At 41.4% G+C, this 14,732-nt stretch overlaps 1 protein-coding gene across 2 annotated transcripts; it reads left to right on the top strand.

Moving 5' to 3' along the window:
* The first annotated feature begins 969 nt into the window (after positions 1-969).
* On the top strand, positions 970-1,978 carry LOC114642013 (synaptosomal-associated protein 25-A-like). 2 transcript variants are annotated; one of them, XM_051923630.1, is made up of 2 exons: positions 973-1,238; positions 1,389-1,978. In XM_051923630.1, exons 1-2 carry the CDS (start codon positions 973-975, stop codon positions 1,597-1,599), a joined length of 477 nt encoding a protein of 158 aa, XP_051779590.1. In that variant the 3' UTR covers positions 1,600-1,978. The 2 variants fall into 2 exon arrangements, with proteins under 2 accessions (XP_051779591.1, XP_051779590.1); XM_051923631.1 differs by having other exon boundaries at positions 970-1,978.
* Positions 1,979-14,732: the final 12,754 nt, after the last annotated feature.

The raw sequence follows: 14,732 nt of genomic DNA, 5'->3' as shown, positions 1-14,732 counted from the left end.
TATATAATAGATAGATGGGCATCCAAGGAAAGTTGCCCACTGGCATTCTACACAATAGAAAGGCTCCGTCTATTAATTTTTCCAGTCAATAAGTGATGCCTCCTTCCGGTTGACTGGGCCTTTATGGTCCTGGGTCCAGAAGGGGCTGAGTCAATTTTGGATCCCCCCTTGTAGATAGATAGATAGATAGATAGATAGATAGATAGATGGATGGATGGATAGATAGATAGATAGATAGATAGATAGATAGATAGATAGATAGATAGATAGATAGATAGATAGATAGATAGATAGATAGATAGATAGATAGATAGATAGATAGATAGATAAGAGAGCTGCTGTTGCCAGATAACAGGTAGTTGGAGGTAAGATGTAAGGTGCAATCATATGAATCAATGAATTCATAGAACTAATTCTGTGACTTGTAAAACCAATGGACAATCTCTTATTTTGTGTTTTACTGTATATTTGTAATTAATTTCGATAACTTGGCAGTGGTCTGTCTTCACTTTGACATCAAAGAGTACTTCTCTTTGATCAGTGCCATTAAAGCCTAATTAAATCCAATGTGATTGAAGAAAATGTGAAAACATCAAGGGGGTGAATACTTTTTATAGACCCCGGATATGCTAAAATGTTTAATTTTCTTAACAGTAGAAAAGAACATATTTTCAGTTATTTTCTAATTGATTTAACCCCTGAGTATCTGCATTTGTGTTTTTTGCGCAGATAAACTGCTAGTAGGATACGCATGGTGTCGTCAACCTCTACACCTTGTTAAGGGTTTGTCTGGATATTTGAGGGATCGTCAATTTTCAATTTTTGGTACATACGTGGCCCGTACATACCACGTGAAATTGGGTGTGTACGCTCAACATTCTTACAACAAAAGCTTCCTCCTTATTTGCCTTATCGATCCTCCTGAGACACTTCACCGTTTTCTTCCTGGATGGTGTAAACAAAATCAGCATTATGGCGGAAATGTCAGACGAAGACCTTGCAATGAGGGCCGATGAAATCACAGATGAATCTTTGGAGAGTACCCGGAGGATGTTACAGATGACCGAGGAGAGCAGGCAAGCTGGGGTGAAAACTCTGGACATGTTAGACGATCAAGGACACCAATTAAACCGTGTTGAAAAAGAACTGGATAAAATCGATGAGGACATGAAGGATGCTGAGAAGTATCTAAAGAAGTTGGCCAAGTGCTGCGGTTTATGCATGTGCCCATGTGACAAACAGGAGAACTTTGAGGAGACAGAGCAATACAAGAAGGCATACGGCAAGGAACAGGGCAGTGACATGCAAGTGATGTCCCACCAACCCCATGGCAGTCAAATTCAGCAGCAAGTTAAAGCTGGTGGAGCACAGGGTCCAGTAATACAGAGAGTCACCAATGATGCACGTGAAGATGAAATGGAAGAGAATCTACAGATGATGGGCAACTATATGGGAGACCTGAAGAGTATGGCATTAAGCATGGGCACTGAAATCGACAAGCAAAACGTGCAGATTGATCGCATCACAGAGAAGACCGATACCAACAAAGCGCGGATTGACGAAGCGAGGCGGACCGCTGACAAACTCCTAGGAAAATAGTGGGAAACGGGGCATCATCTTGGAGACCGTCTACACTTGATGGATCTTATGAAACAGGTTGACTCTTAAGTATAGAATCTGATAAGTTTTGAGGGGCTGGATGGCCTCCTCTGAACACAGCCATTTATGTCATATCATGTAAACTAAATTCGGCAAGCATTAGTATACATTAGCAGTATGAAACCATACAAATTATGTTATAGAAATGCAAATCCTTAAGTGGATTAAACAATAACAATTTGATTATTTAAGTTTGTGTGTGTTCAAATTATTTACTCCACATTAAAGTGCAAAATAAACTTTTGTCTGCCTGGAAGAAACAATGCTAAAAGCTGCATAGGGAACTACTTCTTCTTTGAGATCAAAGTTTAGTGCATAAATTCACCATGCAAATTATTAGGTACTTCTGTACACCTGCTTATCCATACAACTCTCTGATCAGCCAATCATGTGGTCGTCGACGTGATGCATAAGATTATGCAGACTCATATCAGAAAGCTTCAGTTAGTGTTCACATCAGACACCAGAATGGGGAAAAATTGTGATCTCCTTGATTTTGAGCGTGGCAGAATTGTTGGTGCCAAACGGGCAGAGTATTTGAGTATTGCGGTAGTTGCTGATTTCCTGCAATTTTCACACAGAACAGAATTAGAATTTTTCTTGGAACGGTGCAAAAAAACACAAACGATATTCTGTGGATGGAAATGCGTTGTTGATGAGAGAGGTCAAAGGAGAATGGTCAGACTAGATGGAGGTGAATCCAGAAAATAGGAGAATAAATTAAACAAAAAAATTAAAAAGAGAAGCGAAATCCTCACTATTCCAATAGAGTTAACTGTTATCTTCTTTTTACCATGCTTCTTTTAACTTCACCTGTTTGTTGTCTGGTACAAATCTTGTAATCGATATTTAACCCACTTCCTATTATCCAAATGACTTGCACACTTACTCACTTCCGATGACAATACATGAATCAATAATCAGTTTCACTAATTGATCAATTAATCCATGTTAATTCAACTAATTCAATTAATGTTATTCAACATCTGCAATAAGATGCTACAGATGTTCTATCAGACGGTTGTGGCGAGCGCCCTCTTCTACGCGGTGGTGTGCTGGGGAAGCAGCATAAAGAAGAAAGACGCCTCACGCCTGGACAAACTGGTGAGGAAGGCAGGCTCTATTGTAGGCACAGAGCTGGACAGTTTGACATCTGTGGCAGAGCGACGGGCGCTGAGCAGACTCCTGTCAATTATGGAAAATCCACTGCATCCACTGAACAGGATCATCTCCAGACAGAGGAGCAGCTTCAGCGACAGACTGCTGTCACCGCCCTGCTCCACTGACAGACTGAGAAGATCGTTCCTCCCCCACACTATGCGACTCTTCAGTTCCACCCTGGGGGGTAAACGTTAACATTATTCAAAGTTATTGTCTGTCTGTATACCTACATTGTTATCACTCTTTAATTTAATATTGTTCTTTATCAGTATGCTGCTGCTGGAGTATGTGAATTTCCCCTTGGGATTAATAAAGTTTCTATCTATCTATCTATCTATCTATCTATCTATCTATCTATCTATCTATCTATCTATCTATCTATCTATCTATCTATCTATCTATCTATCTATCTATCTATCTATCTATCTAAGAAATGAAATTTTCCTATGAAGAATAGTTCAAGATTTCACCAATAGATGGCGTAAGTAACAGATAGAAATATTAAAGGAAGTGTTAAAATATTGATTACAAAATTATACTAAAACAAACCCAAGATGAAAAAGTTGAAAATAATATATCTATACTGTATAAAAAATACTTTTTAAAAACCACATTTATATTAAGTTAAAACGTGTACTAAAAAGTAAAAAATAAGTCTCTCATACATCACTCGTAAAATAAAAGCATGGGCGCTTTTCATCAATCAACATTCAAAAAACACTTCTTAAAATCTTAGCAAAAGCGTCCACCTTTTATTTTACGAGTGATGTATGAGAGACTTATTTTTTACTTTTTAGTACACTTAATATAAGCGTGGTTTTTAACAAAGTATTTATATATATATATATATATATTATTTTCTTCTTCTTCTTTGTGTTGATGGCAGTCCACATCTCCATTTTAATGTGCATTACCGCCACCTACTGTACTGTTGTGTCAGATAGAAATGGTCCATTCAGATTCTAACACTCAGACCTGTTTTGTCTGTGAATGTAGTTGGCCAGCTGTCTACCTTATTTGTCCCATTTTTAGGTGTGTTTGCATAGAATGCGAGAAGCACCTGTTACAAAAGCCAATGTCTATCCTTCTGTCTGTCCATGTGAAACAATTCGGCCCAGAGCGGTGGTATACTTATTCTTCAAAGATAGCTCGGATTTTGTTTAGATATCTTGAACAGACCACAGTATGAAATTTAAAAATTTAAAAATGTCCCATTGAAAGGTGAGTGGGTGAATCTCCTCTGTGGCATCACTCACAACAGAAGCAACATCAGCACAAGATCTGTGTGTCAGGAGCTTCATGAAAAGGGTTGCCATGGCTGAGCCTAAGATCACTACTCTCAATGCTAAGCATCAGCTAGAGTGGCGTAAAGCACGCCGCCATTACAATCTAGAACATTGGAAACGTAGAGAGATGAATCACACTTCACTATCTGATGGCTGAATCTGGTTTTAGAGGATGCCAGAAAAACGGTACTTTTCAAACTCGATAATGCCTAGTGTACTTGATTCTAATAAATGGTTCTTTTAATGCTACAGCCGACACAGACATTTTAGACAATCCAGGGGCAGATTAAGGCCTTTAGAGGCCCCTAAGCACTTGAAAAATTTTGGTGCCCCCATATATATCTAATTCAAAATATAAACAACAATAAACCATAAAATAAAATTGTATTTTTTGAAATGAAGCAAACCTTACGGTAAGATGGAAAATAGTATTTATTTTTGTATACTTCCACTTTAATTATATTTGAAAAGTCTTCTCTTACTTTTTCTAGTTGCAACCTCTTTGATCAGATCCTCAAAACTAACCTTGCGTAACATACCTGCTTCTATACTCAGTAGATTTAAAGCATCCAGCCTGCCTTGTTGCATAGTTGTTCTATTGGGATTTTTAATATACTTCAACTGAGAAAATGAATGCTCAGCTGGGTAATTTATGATCATCAGTATTAAAAATATAAGAAAGCAAATGTATACATTTTGAAAGGCACTCTCAATATGGTCTTCTACGATTATTCAAGTCAGCATGACTGGACGACTGAACAGGACACCCAACATGACCAAGACAAGAACGATCACATGAGCCTCAGTGGACCGTGTGGCAGTTACCAGATTCCAATTTTGTTGTCCCAAGATTAATATATGTCATTAACCTCTATTATTAAAATTTTATTTTGGTAGAAATAAACTACCGGTCAAAAGTTTTAGAACACCTCAGTTTTTCCACTTTGCCTTTAAATTTAATCAGTTGAAATGCATTGTCAGTCAGGTTAGGTTGGGGAGCATGCACTGGTACAGCTTGTTGCTGCACTCACCACACAACAAAACAGCTCAGGATCCTAGTTGGTAACCCCCCAGGCAGACACACAGTCCTATCCCACCCTCCAGAAACAACCATCTATCTTCTGCAGTCAAGTGTTACATGGGCGTCCCCTTGGCCTAGTCCAGCCACTCTGGCCCTCGGCAATGAGGATCCTGCGAGCTGGATCACCCTCTGGGAATCGTGCCACATGGCTGTAGTGCTGTAACTGACGCTCCCTCACAATGCAGGTATTGTGCCTCATTTGGGACTCCATGAGCAACACAAAGTCAAACCAATGGTACCGAAGGATTCTCCAAAGAGACACAGGATCGAAGGAGTCCAGTTTTCATCTCAGGTTACTGGATAGCATCCATGTCTCGCAACCATATAGCAACACAAGGAGCACTAGGACTCTAGGACTTGGACCTTTGTCCTTTTGCAAAGACATAACCTCATGACCAACCCATGCTCTCCCAATCCATCTATGATTTCATAGGAAGAGTCACCAGAGACATGAATGTCACTACCGAGCTCAGTAAACCTCTCGATGAGGTCGACACTCTCTCTGCAGAAAGACAGACTGCTGAAGGACGTGCCTAAAAGGTCATTAAAGGCCTGGCTCTTGTTTTTTAACAAGGATGCTTATAAGCCCAGACACTCAGACCCTTCTTCGCTCAATCTCTAGAGAGCCCCAATCACATCCTTCATTAACTCAGTGAAGATCACAGCATCATCAGCAAAGTCAAAAGTCAAGATCAGTGAATCTTTCTTTACCAACAGATGCCCCACAGCCACTGGACCCCACAACCTTGCCCAACACCCAGTCCATGCAAGCACTGAACAGAGTAGGAGCAGAACACAACACTGATGAACCCCAGAGTCAACTGGGAAAAACATAGAGGTTCTGCCTCCACTCTGCACAACACTCACAGTTACCAGTGTACAGGACAGCTATACTATCCAGCAACCTTGAGGGGATCCCGCGAAGTCTCAGGATGTCCCGGAGTGCAGCTCAATCAACTGAGTCAAACACTTTATGATAATCAACAAAGGCTGCAAACAAACTCTTGACATTTGCGTGCCTCAGTGTCAGGAAGTAGTCGATAGTAGACTTCTTAGACGTAAAACCAGACTGCTCTGGTTGCTGGTTGGTGAGCAAGTAATCACAGATCCTATTAAGGATAACACTAGCAAGGTCCTTACCTAGCACTGAGAGCAGTGCTATCCCCCTGTAGTTGCCATAATCCAGGTGATCACCCTTCCTTTTCCAAATAGGGACAACAAGGCCCATTTTCCAGTTAGTTTTCTCCCAAATGGAAGCAAAGATTGCTTGCAATGCCAGGAGGACAGCCTTACCACCAGCCTGGAGAAGTTCATCCCAGATACCACAGATCCCTATAGCCTTCCATACCCTCAGCTTGTTCACCACCTCTGCAATTGGTGGATGAACCTCAAGAACTGTGGACCCAGAGATGTCCAACATCCTAGCTGGAGGATCAGCCTTAAACAGCTGCTCAAAGTAGCTAGCCCAGTGGGTCACAATTGCAACGTCATCCGTAAGAATCGTTCCATCACCTACCAATAATTATGACTCTCCAAGGAACAGATTCGAATATGCTTAATGCTTCGATTCCTCTGAAAGCAGGATGTGGGTCACTGGACCATAGATGGTGTGTCATTTGCTCACAGATTCCTCTAACAAATGCCTCCTTGTCTGCCCTCAGAACCCTCGCAGTCATTCTTCTCAAACCAGGGTTGCCATCAAGCTGCGAGTTGTGGCTCCTCTCAATAATATCCAGGGTGCCCTGTGAGATGAAACACCTCCTTCTGGGAGTGAAATGCAAGGAATGACCTACAGTACTGAAAAGGTAAGCAGCAAACTGCCAGAAGTTTAAATTTAAAATTTAGGTTATCAAACACCAAAAAAAAGGTAAATTTCAGAATATTACAAATGAGCTTTCTTGAGGGAACAACGACTAGGATATAACTTACAGATATTCTGCAGCAATTAAGGTAAATTAAGCCTTGAAAGTTGAAGCAAACAATTTGCACAGGTGTCCCAACTTGTGTTGATTACTTAAAACTCTTCGTCTTAAAGCAGAGTTGGAACAGACTGTGTTACTACACCCTCTGAAGTATGACTTGGACAATATTGCACTGTATAATGACAAGAAAACAGCAATTAACAAATGAAATGAGACAGAGCATTATTACACTCAGAATTGTAGACCTTTCATATAGAGAGATTGCAAATTAAAGTGTCAGTGAGCCCAGGGGTGTCCTACACAATACAAAGGTAATTGGAAACTGGAAGAAACTCTGATAGGAAGAGATCTGGCAGAGCCAAAGTCACAAGCCAATCAGAAGACAAGTTTCTGAGGGTCACCAGCTTATGTGATCATAGGTGTCTCAGAGCACAACAGCGTCAAGCACAGCTCGAAAAAAGCAGGTGTCAGTTTGATCTGTGAAGAGGAGACTTTGTGCTGCAGATTTGGCAGGATGGGTGGCAGGAAGAAAGCCATCCCTTAAAGGACAAAACACGGCCTTGAAATACCAACCGTGGACTAACGCAGACTGGAAGAAAGTTAAAATTTGCAATCTTCGATTGATCACGTAGGATGTTTGTATTGCATCAAATTGGTGAAAGAATGGTTCCTCAATGTGTGACACCAACTGTCCAACATATAGGAGGATGTGTGATGGTCTCTGGTTCTTTTACTGGAGATACAGTTGGTGACTAGCATTCTAAATCACAAGGGTTATCACAGTTTGGCTGTTATATTAGCAAAAGGTGGCTACTTTAACATTAGAATTCCAGAAGCCTATGAAACATTTAGTTATCCCAGCCCACCTTAAATCCATTTGCACCTCTCCATCAGCGTCTTTTGTGTTGTAAATGTGTCGATCAGCACAAGCAGCCAGCAGCCTGCTATCCCATCCACCCCACCAATGGAACTCAACTTGCAAAGAAGGTTCTCAGCGCTCAGTGTTTATCTTGGAGTGAAGAGCTGGAGTTGTACAGGGTAAAGAATACATCGGGTAAAGAATTCATACATACATATATTTCATGTGTGTTCCATGTTTACAACAATCTATGTAAACACACCGTTAAAACAGAAACATTTTCATGTTTTAGTAATAATTGACAAAATGTAGACATGACGTATATAATGTATGAAGGCTGAAGTCCAAATATCAAATAAACACTTTCACAAAAGGTACAAGTATAACAAAAAAATGCGCTTTTATTCAAAAAAAATAACCAAAAAAAAAGAAAGCAGGTTAGGGTAGACTATTGATATGACAGCTTGTGTGATGCAGAGGTCGCCGGTTTGATACCAGCAGCTTACCAAATTTACTGTTTTGAGTAGTGAGCTGCTCTTATTGTTAATATTACACAGTAAAACATACATTTGATTTGCGTCTGTAACAGCCAGTATAAATTTATAGTACTTTTAAAAGTCTGAACCCGACAAACCTTCCAGATACTAATGCAGATCCTTAGTCTCAGAGCCACCTTGAGAAAAGAGAAGAGGCTGTATGAAGGGGTGGGGGGCAACTCCATATTAATGACTACAGTTTAGGAATGGGACATTCAACAGGAGTGAGGTATTCACAAACCTTCAGCCAAATATAGCCTATGTGTAATATTCGTTATCTGAATTTAATTCTGTTCCTTATTTTAGTTAGGCTGGAGCTACCAGCATGAAAATTAAACACATCTCCTACTCTTTCAAATGCAGTCTCAATGGCTGTAAGTACTTGGAGAGCAAGTATTTCTATACAGATTCACATTCCACAAAGGTTCAACAGTTGAAGCAGCAAACTTTAAAAAAAGCTTCTGGATATGATTTTGGTGAAGCTTAGGTAACCATACGAGCTTGATGGACAGAATGGTCTCCCGTTGTTTGTCATGCTTCTCAAATTGTTATATGCAAGGCATTTACAGAAGGAGATGAAAAAAATACAGTGCCCTCCATAACATCTGGGGCAAACACACATTTTTCCTTGATTTCCCCCATGGCTCTGTAGTTTACATTTACAAATCAGATAATTCGGACCTTTTCATTAAATGGAATTTGCAGACATTTTGGTCACATGAGACCCTGGAGAGGTGGAGATATGCTCTAGAGAGAAGAGGAATGATGGTCATTAGGACCACCAAGACAGAATACATGTGTGTAAATGAGAGGGAGGTCAGTGGAATGGTGAGGATGAGGGGAGTAGAGCTGGTGAAGGTGGATGAGTTTAAATACTTGGGATCAACAGTACAAAGTAATAGGGATTGTGGAAGAGAACTGAAAAAGAAAGTGCAGGCAGGTTGGAATGGGTGGAGAAGAGTGTCAGGAGTGATTTGTGACAGACGGGTATCAGCAAGAGTGAAAGGGAAGGTCTACAGGACGGTAGTGAGACCAGCTATGTTATATGGGTTGTAGACGGTGGCACTGACCAGAAAGCAGGAGACAGAGCTGGAGGTAGCAGAGTTAAAGATGCTAAGATTTGCACTGGGTGTGACGAGGATAGATAGGATTAGAAATGAGGACATTAGAGGGTCAGCTCAGGTTGGACGATTGGGAGACAAAGTCAGAGAGGCGAGATTGCGTTGGTTTGGACATGTGCAGAGGAGAGATGCTGGGTATATTGGGAGAAGGGTGATAAAGATAGAGCTGCCAGGGAAGAGGAGAAGAGGAAGGCCTAAGAGAAGGTTTATGGATGTGGTGAGAGAGGACATGCAGGTGATGGGTGTAACAGAACAAGATGCAGAGGACAGAAAGGTATAGAAGAAGATGATCCACTGTGGCAACACCTAATGGGAGCAGCCGAAAGAAGAAGAAGATAATGTTTGGGACAATTAGTGTCACAGGTATTTGTGATTCCTCAGGTGGGTTTCATGGCTTCATAAGATACCTCGACTTGATTCTACCCTTTGGAATCAGTAGTTGCCATTGTTCAACATGAGGACAAGAGCTGTGCCAATGAAAGTCAAAGAAGCCATCATGAGGCTGAAAAACAACAATAAAATAATTTGAGACATCGGTAAAGCCTTAGGGTGACTGAAATCAACTGTATGGAATATCATGAAGAAGAAAGAACACATTGGTGAGCTCAGGCATCACAAAGGGACTGGTAGGCCAAGGAAGATGTTCACTGCTGTTGACAGGAGAATCCTCACTATGGTCAAGAAAAAGCCCCAAACGCCTGTCTGACAGACCAGTAACAGAGAGGACTATCAGCAGAAACACAGAGGACACACTGCCAGATGGAGGCCACAAAAACAGGATGGCCAGATTACAGTTTGTGACAAAGGACTTCAAAGAGCCTGCAGAATGCTGGGAAAAGGTCTTGTGGACAGACGAGACAAAGAGTGATGGCGAGAGCAAAGTGTGGAGACAAGAAGGAACTGGCCAAGATCCAAAGCAGACCACCTCTTCTGTTAAACATGGTGGTGGGGATGTTATGGCTTGAGCATGTATGGCTGCCACAGGTCCTTGCACACTGATGGTGGAACTGCTGACCAAGTGGCACAATGAATTCTGAGGTGTGTAGAAACATCTGATCTGCTCAAGTGCCAGTCAACGTCTCCAAACTCAGTGGACGGCGCTTCATCCTACAACAAGATAAGGAGCCAAACACATTGCTGAGGACATACAGGAGTTTATCAAAGCTAAAAATGAACAATTCTAGCATGGCCAAGCCAGTCACCCCATTTCAATCCAACTGTGCAGGGTTTCTATATGCTGAAGAAAAAAAGTTAAGGGGACAAGCCCCCCGAAACAAGCAGGAGCTGAAGATGGCTGCATGAGAGGCTTGGCAGAGCATCACCAGAGAAGACCCTCAGCACCTGATGATCTCTGTGAATTGCAGACTTCCAGCAACCACTGCATGCTGAGATATGTGACAAAGTCCTAAATATGACAACAGCTTTAATAGACCTGCCATTGCTGTGTCCCAAACATTATGGTGCCTCCCCTTAAATGAGGGGACCATACAGAAAAAGTGACGTGTCACCGAAAAATGTCTGCAAATCCCCTAAAATGAAAGTCTGCAATGTGCACTTTAATCATAATGTCTGAATTGTTTCATTTGTAATTGTAAACTGTGGAGCAGAGGAGTAAATCAAGGTAAAATGTGTCTGTGTCCCAAACATTATGGAGGTCACTGTACCGGTTTACCAAAATATTACCAAATTTACCAAAAAGAAATGTATGTCAGGTAAGACCATAGTTAACCGCAAATGCTTGTCAAACAGAATTATAAAGTATCAGCATGACAAAAGCACAATTAGTTGGTGCCCACTGCAAGATTTCCATATCAAGAGGGATATGTAGGGGTATAACGCTTCAAAAAAACAGTTGCATCCTAAGATTTAAAATAAAATATAACATTAGAAATGACATTTGAGTTTTTTTCAGGTGAGTACTCAGAGTGAGGTGTGCAGAGAACTTACAAAAGTCAGAGATGACAAGAAGCGGGAGTGAAGAAAGTCAGCAGAGATGAAAGCTGCGGAAGGCCAGAGTGCGTGTCAAAGGTGGCCAACTGAGAAGATAAAAAGTGAACTTGAAACATCAATTGGGCTTTTAGATGTTTGAACTGAGTTTTTGGAATGAGTTTAGCTTTTCCAAGAAGTGCTTTCAGTCACTGTGACAGAAACCAGACAATCAGGGAAGGCCTTAGATTTTATGTTGAACGTAGGAGATCAACCTCTTTGTTCATCCCCTTGAAATTCAAGGCTTCCATGTAGAGCCAATACATCATGTAAGGGATGGCCACTCAGAGACACACACACAAAAAAACATTTAGTATAAAAAGACATTGGCTAGGTGTATAAAATAGAGCACATCAGCTGAATGATAATTTTCCTGTTATTTCAAGTAATATTTTTATTTTAGTATACTGTTTTAAGACCCCCCCAAGTTTAACAGACATTTCACTTGTCACACAAATGAGTCAAAGACATCATAAATGTTTGGGGCAGCCACCCATATACAGTATTGTTTCCTGGCTGCAAAACTTGTTATAGATAGCGAGAGATGTTCATAGAACAGAGTCCAAAACATAACTGATGGCACTGAGGCAAAATGGTGTTTTTAACATATAGATTGGGAAATGACATCATTGGCGCCGGAATTGGAAGTGACCTCTTCGCGACCGGAAGTGACATCATCATTGGCACCAGAACTGGAAGTGATGTCATCATTGGTGCCGGAACTGGAAGTGACATCTTCTGGACTGGAAGTGATATCATTTGGCGCCAGAACCGAAAGTGATGTCTCCGGGGACCGGAAGTGACGTCATCATTTAGCACCGCGGGTGACCTCTTCGTGGCCAGAAGTGACATCATCAATGGTGCCGGAACCAGAAGTGACGTCTTCGTGGCCGGAAGTGGCATCATCATTGGTGCTGGAACCAAGTGGGATTTCCCGAGAATGGTCTGCAAGAGACTGAGAGAGACACTCAGCACACTCCGCCACCCCCTGGTCTGGCGTAGAATTACTATTATCTAGGCCTTTTAGCTGTTTCCCATGAGCATTTGTGTGATACACTCCATATATTTCAAACTCCTCTGTGCACAGTACATGTTGTAATAGACGGCCAGCAGCTTAACGAAGGATGGAATGGAAGGATGGGGGAAGATGCCAAAATGTTAGATGGCAGCTTCCCTGCAGTGTAGCGGTGGCCCGGATTCCTGCAGGGCACCATGGGACATGTAGTTTTATACCACAGCCTTGCTGGGTACTGTGGGTACCACCAGGGGATGCTGTAAGAAAACCTGGGGAGTCAGGTTTTCCCCATAGCCCGGCAGTACAAAGTCATGAGGACGGAAGCCCCAAAGTACTTCCGGGCTGATTAAAGAACTGGGATTCTCCATCTGACCTGGAAGTGCTGGCAAGTCACGTGGACGGAAGAGCAGAAGCACTTCCGGGTCAAGGACTATATAAATGACTGCTGTGAACCCATCAAGCGAGCCTGAGTCGGGAGGAGGTGGACAACCCTTGCTGGGAGGTGTGGAGGAAAAAACAGAATTATGATAATGATTGATTATTGTATTATTTGCCTGTTGTTTGTGGCTGTGGTGCTTAGGCAGCACTATTTTGAGAAAAGAATTAAAATATTTCTCAGTGCTTTTACCTTGTGTCCCGAGTGTCTGTCTGTTGGGTTTAAAGGGGCAACAGTGCCACCTAGTGTTCACAGTGTAAAAGTATTGACTCCCTCAGCCAGTGTTCACTTGTTCTTGTTATACACCATTGAATCACAATGGATTGGATTGGATGTAAGTTGGCTCTTTTGATCAAAAGAAAAAGACTCTTCAATGTCAAAGTGAAAACAGATCTCTGCAAAGCAATCAAAATTAATCTTTATATATAATACGCTACCGTGGCGGTCCGTTTGTCTATCCAGAATTTTAAATCACCTGTAGCTCGCAAACCATTTGACTTATTGAGCTGAAATTTGGTACTCATATACTATGTGACGTCTACTGTCCACTTTCAGGGTGATGATTGACCTGCAAGGTTATTCCTTTTTTTTATTTTTATTGTATTTTATTGTAGAATCAACTCTCGGCAGCAGGCAGCAGGGAGGCCGTGCGACGCATGCATACAGGCGGTGTTCTTATCCCTACCACCTTCGCCGTCACTTCCCCTACCTCTTCATATCTTAAATCATTCTTGAGGCAGATTGAACACTTAAGTGGCAGCTTAAGTGAAGAATTAAAGAAAACATACTAAATAATTGCAACACAAACAGTTTTAACGCAAAAAGAAGCAGATGAAAAGAGAGAAGAAGCGGGCCACTAGGGTGGAGAAAAGAAGAGCTGCTCAGGAAGCAGCAAGCACATCAACCTCTGAGCAAACGAATGCTAAACGTAGAGAAAGCGTCTGAAAAGTATAAGTCAAGCGTATTCACTGCCTGATATCATGCAGTACGTCGTAACTGGTTACAAATATAAAACACAAATAAATAGATGCCTGTGACAGTCCGGATTGGCAGCAGCTGCCATACTCCTCCACCTTGAAACCCGTCGACAGTCATGAAGTGAGATAAGCCAGGGCAAGGACGACATTTAATAAGAAGAGTAAGGTGCAAATGTGCAGCACTGTTTTTGCTTTCAAAGTGTTCAAAACCAAGAGCAGAAGTGCAGTGCAAAAAATCTTCATACGGGAATAAATAAATTCATCCATCCATAGAAACAAGTGATGTGAAAGATAAAAGTTAATCAATAAACAAGAGTAAACAAATCCCGAAAAAGAGGTTAAAAGCCCAGGCAGTTGTCCATCCTTTACAAGCAACTGTGAGCCACAGTGCTTATGAATTGTGTAAGATCTCACTTGTTAGTGGATGCACAAAAAATGTTCTGTTCTATTCACAAGCTGTGATGTCAGTCAAATAGATTTGTTTTAGAGAAAACTCATTTTACTGTGAGTTTTGCTCAATATCACAATATACATTTCATTAGGCATTTATAAACCAAAGACTTATGTGTGTTGTGTGTGTGTGTGTGTAATGAGCAGTCCGCTCTGCTCACGCTCAACCACAGCCACTAGATGGAGCCTGCATGCACCTCACTTCTCACTACGAAAGACTTTTGTGCGTCAAACGTCGCTTCA

This window comes from Erpetoichthys calabaricus, chromosome 2, assembly GCF_900747795.2.
Source record: "Erpetoichthys calabaricus chromosome 2, fErpCal1.3, whole genome shotgun sequence".
Classification (NCBI taxonomy): Eukaryota; Metazoa; Chordata; class Cladistia; order Polypteriformes; family Polypteridae; genus Erpetoichthys; species Erpetoichthys calabaricus.
The sequence above is the reverse complement of the archived record's forward strand: the minus strand, read 5'-3'. Positions and strand labels throughout refer to the sequence as shown.